The sequence below is a fragment of the Bradysia coprophila genome, unplaced genomic scaffold (genome assembly GCF_014529535.1).
Source record: "Bradysia coprophila strain Holo2 unplaced genomic scaffold, BU_Bcop_v1 contig_151, whole genome shotgun sequence".
Taxonomy (NCBI): Eukaryota; Metazoa; Arthropoda; class Insecta; order Diptera; family Sciaridae; genus Bradysia; species Bradysia coprophila.
In genome coordinates this window covers 1743170-1747634 of record NW_023503423.1, presented here as the reverse complement: position 1 = coordinate 1747634, position 4465 = coordinate 1743170, and the positions used below count along the sequence as shown (strand labels likewise).

The window sequence follows — 4465 nt, the reverse complement described above, 5'->3', positions numbered from 1 at the left end:
CACTTAGACCGATAGCTAGAGGCTTAGCCGAAATGAACAATTTATGCAGTGTGTCACACTTGACCCAAAACCACCTGCGATTAATAGTCTCTCTCTCTCTCTCTCCTTCGCTATTCGCCACATTGTAATAGTGCTATCCGTACACTGTGCGAACAGTCATTTCGAATAATTTACTATCCAACAATTAGTTTACTGGATATATAAACTGCATAACGTCGATTTTGTTGGTAAGTTTCTCGTAAATTCGTTCAGTTTCAAAATGAAGAGATACTGCGTCTTACTCGCTGGTATCATACTGCTTTCCCAATATTCATCAACACATGATGGTACCTTGTTGCTGAAATATCGAAGCGATGTCGATGGCGTACAATCTCATAACGATGCGGTGGCTAATTTGATAAGTTAGTAAGACTTTTATTTACCTTATTTAGTCCTCTCAATAAGAAGACATGGGAAAATTGCGTTTTATTGACGATTGGTCGAATGACATTTCTAGTGAGAAAAGTGCAGCACTTTCTCTCCCGTGGGGAGTAAATAGAACTTTTCTCACTTGAACTGTCGCTTTATGTTTATGTTTTCGAAAGTGCTACGGCGAATTGTTATGTTTTGTTTCGTTTAGTATTGTACCTCGTACTTATGAAAAACTTTGTGTTAATCTCTGAGAGCAATAGGAACTTCCAACTCAAGCAAAACAAAGGTCCTATTGGAATTTCCTATGTTCTCCCCTAGGTAAACAAATAACTATTTCAGATAATCATTCTCGTTGGTTCAACAAAATCTCTTCGATTTACCACTCAATTACGCAAATTTTAATCCATTTTTTCTGTGCAGACACAGCAGTTGCAGATCATTTTCCTACCAGCGGCTCTTGCAGAATCGATCCGAACAACAAATCGATCACCGTCCAAAACTTAAGATTCCATTGTAGTCAGAAACAACTTCAAAGGATTTTCTTGAATTTGACCCCTCGATCGTTACCAAGTGGTAAATTGAATGTTCGAACGTGTACGCGGAATAGCCCACATTTCAAACACACTCTGATTTCAGGCAGTTTACGAGGCTACACAATACTTGGACATGAAAAACACCATGACGGGCTAATCGGCCTAGTATGGCATGGCAAAACATTTAACTATCCTAATGGAGGTGGACGAGGCGTTGTCACCAATAATGTCGTGCATGTATTCGAATTGTTGCGAGCTTCAATTTTTCCATCCATTGCACCGATGGACGGTAGAAAAGCGTTCGAAATCGATTATAGAGGGGATATTTTGTCCTTTCTGATGGTCGATTATCTGAGAAACGTTCATCCGAATTTGTACTTGGGATATTTTGCATTTCGAGCGTTCAACAAAGTTCCCATTGGATATTTTTTGTTGGAAAGTGATTAGTGTTTGGTGGAGTAGAAAATTATTTACCAACTGGGTGTATGTGTACACAACAAAAAATCACAAAATATTAAAAATGAAATAAAATCTTTTAGACGAAAGTCAGAACTGTTGGTAACGCTTGATTGATTAGCATAAAAACATGCAAATATTTTTGGCCGATGGTTTCAAGTTTTCTAGTAAAAGATGGCGCTGTAATCCAAGATGGCGTCGAAAACTATTTTGCTTCACAAAATTCATTTTTAATCCGGTTTAAGGCATTGACAGGACAGTTTCCAGAAAATGTATGGAAAGTTTTATCACAAAAATTCACCGAAAAAAATCAAAGAAACTCACCTCTTATGCTTTCCATTGTATTCGGGCATAGTCTCTTATGGTCGGCAAGGCATATTTGAACACTAAAACACTTTTTACTCGATGCAAAAACAAAAAGTTTTTTTTGTTTTGTCGCGACAAAAACACAGAAAATATTTCGACACAACTGTGACACTCCGCTACTATAAGTACTAGAATTAATGTTTGCTGTGTTCACTTCGGCGGTAAAATTCATTCAAAATAGTGTCGGACGTTTAAAAACAATCATCAAACAGTTGACAAAGGGTAGCGTATACATTAATGCTCATCGACCATTTTTTAAAGCTTTACGAGAGCTCAGCGGACATTCTTTCAACGATGGGAGAGCATTTATTAAAAATGTAGCCTCTCGTAAGACTGCGCTGAACGTAAATAAATGTTCGTTCCTCTTTAGTAAGCTAAGAAGACTTTGCGAAGTCTAATTATGCCACTTCTTTGAATAAAAATATCGGCTGAGGTCGAATAATTCTCCGCTGAGCTTTAACAAACCTCCGCTGAGCTCTAATAATTCTCCGCTGAGCTTTAACAAACCTCCTCTGAGCTCTAATAATTCTCCGCTAGGCTTCAGGAAGTGTCCGTTGGGCCTAAGCAAGTTGCAGGAAGGCTTAATGGAGCGAATCGGACACTCAGCGGAGATCTGCCAAAGCTAAGTGGAGTCTTATTAAATCATAGCAACAATTATTAGACAACGTGCTAAGGTCTGACGGACTCTTACTGAAGCCTAGCGGAGAATTATTAGAGCTCATTAGAGGTTTGTCAAAGCTCAGCGGAGAATTATTAGAGCTCAGCGGAGGTTTGTTAAAGCTCAGCGGGGAATTATTCGACTTCAGCCGATATTTTTGTTCAAAGAGGTGGCATAATTAGACTCAGCGAAGTCTTGTTAGCTTACTAAAGAAGTGGTAGAGGTTACAATTTTAATAAATGTCTACCATCGTTGAAGTGTCGGACACTTTTTTGAATGAAAATATTTTACCGCCGAAGTGAACACAGCAAACATTCATTCTAGTCCTTATGATAGCGGAGTGTCACAGTTGTGTCGAAATATTTTCTGTGTTTTTGTCGCGACAAAACAAAAAACAAAATTTTGTTTTTCCATCGAGTAAAAAGTGTTTTAGTGTTTAAATAGGCAAAATTGTAGTTTAGTGGAACAACTCCGATTTGGTCGAAAGTGGTGGGGATCGACGCGGGGAGGTTCCCTGATGACGAAAAACCACTTTTTGGGGCGCGGAAGCCCCTCCCTGAGTCACCAGGGCCCTCCAAAGTTTCCTTTTTTATTGAATTTTCGGTATTTTTTTTATGGAATCGACAACGGTAGGTCACCTGATGACGAAAAACCACTTTTTGGAGCGCGGAAGCCCCTTACTAAGCCACCAGGGCCCTCCGTAGTTAGTTAATTTGGTTTTTTCTTTTGTTTTTTTTTTTTCTTTTCTTTTTTTTCTTTTTTTTCTTTTATTAGTTTGTATGTATAATTTTTATTTAGATGCAGTCAATGTATTCTTCTTCTGAGTCTGCGTCGGATGCAACAGTAGGGTCTTTGTAGTCTTCGTCTTGTGTTTTTGTGGCGTCGTAAACTTGTCCCGCAAATCGAAGAAATTGTAGGAAAGGGTCCCAATGGTTGTATCTACATTTTTTGAGAAACATGTATTTAGCTAAGTACCCGGCGAAGAAGTACTAAGGAGTTCCTAACCAGTAAAAAGAAGTTTTTGTTTAGTTCCTTACGTGTTTGTAGTCGTCGTCATTTCGTTCAAGAAAAATGAAGTTTTTTACTACGGACAGTGTTGTCGTCTTTATTTCGTACAATGAAGTTTAATTTTTAGAAGTCGTCATTTTGTACAAGGAAAATGAAGTTTTATTTTTAGTTGTACCGACCAAGGAGGGCCCTGGTGGCTAAGTAAGGGGCTTTCGCGCCCCAAATTTTCTTATTCCGTTATCAGGTTGTCGATTCCCCAAAAAAAATACCGAAAATTCAATAAAAAAAAGGAAACTTTGGAGGGCCCTGGTGACTCAGGGAGGGGCTTCCGCGCCCCAAAAAGTGGTTTTTCGTCATCAGGGAACCTCCCCGCGTCGATCCCCACCACTTTAGACCAAATCGGAGTTGTTCCACTAAACTGCAATTTAGCCGTTTAAATATGCCTTGGGGACCTAAAGAGACGGTGTACGAATACAATGGAAAGCATCATGGGTGAGTTTCTTTGAATCTTTTCGGTGAATTTTTGTGATAAAATTATCCATACATTTTCGGGAAACTGTCCTGTCATTTCCCAATGACAGGTCTTAAGTAAATAAAATTTCTAAATTTTCTTTGAACTATGGCTGATCTGCAAAAAATATGTCTAAACTACAAATTAACGAAAAGTTGGTGCTGTGATCGGCCGTCTAAACAAAAGCATCATTTTGGCTGAAACTCGGTAATTTTTGACTCAATATGTTTTCAATTGAATCCAATATAATCATGTCTTCGTTATTGCTTTATCGAAAACAAGATGGCGGCTAGAGATGATTTTAACGTCCTATATTTTTCCGACAATTTTTGAGTTAACTTAGAATATTTCGTATTTCATGTTGGCACCACATATTTCACATAATTTTGCTGATATAATTTTGGTTTTTTTAACATTTTCTTTTTGTAATAATGTTTGCGTATACAAACGTAGAATGCGTCACCTAAAATGAATCAAACAAAAACCCTCACAAAGGGAAATGTGACGCAAGTTACTGTGCTT

At 38.2% G+C, this 4465-nt stretch overlaps 1 protein-coding gene across 1 annotated transcript; it reads left to right on the top strand.

The window, feature by feature from the left end:
• The first annotated feature begins 243 nt into the window (after nucleotides 1-243).
• Nucleotides 244-1476, top strand: LOC119074359. Its single transcript, XM_037180461.1, has 3 exons — nucleotides 244-401; nucleotides 832-984; nucleotides 1048-1476. Exons 1-3 carry the CDS (start codon nucleotides 260-262, stop codon nucleotides 1389-1391), a joined length of 639 nt encoding a protein of 212 aa, XP_037036356.1. The 5' UTR covers nucleotides 244-259; the 3' UTR covers nucleotides 1392-1476.
• The last annotated feature ends 2989 nt before the right edge of the window (nucleotides 1477-4465 follow it).

Excerpts from the sequence above, each read along its gene's own strand:
- LOC119074359 (XM_037180461.1), top strand. The coding sequence starts at position 260 with ATGAAGAGATACTGCGTCTTACTCGCTGGTATCATACTGCTTTCCCAA. Across the intron at positions 402-831 it reads TGCGGTGGCTAATTTGATAA|ACACAGCAGTTGCAGATCAT; the intron begins GTTAGTAAGACT and ends TTTTCTGTGCAG. Across the intron at positions 985-1,047 it reads CCCTCGATCGTTACCAAGTG|GCAGTTTACGAGGCTACACA; the intron begins GTAAATTGAATG and ends CTCTGATTTCAG.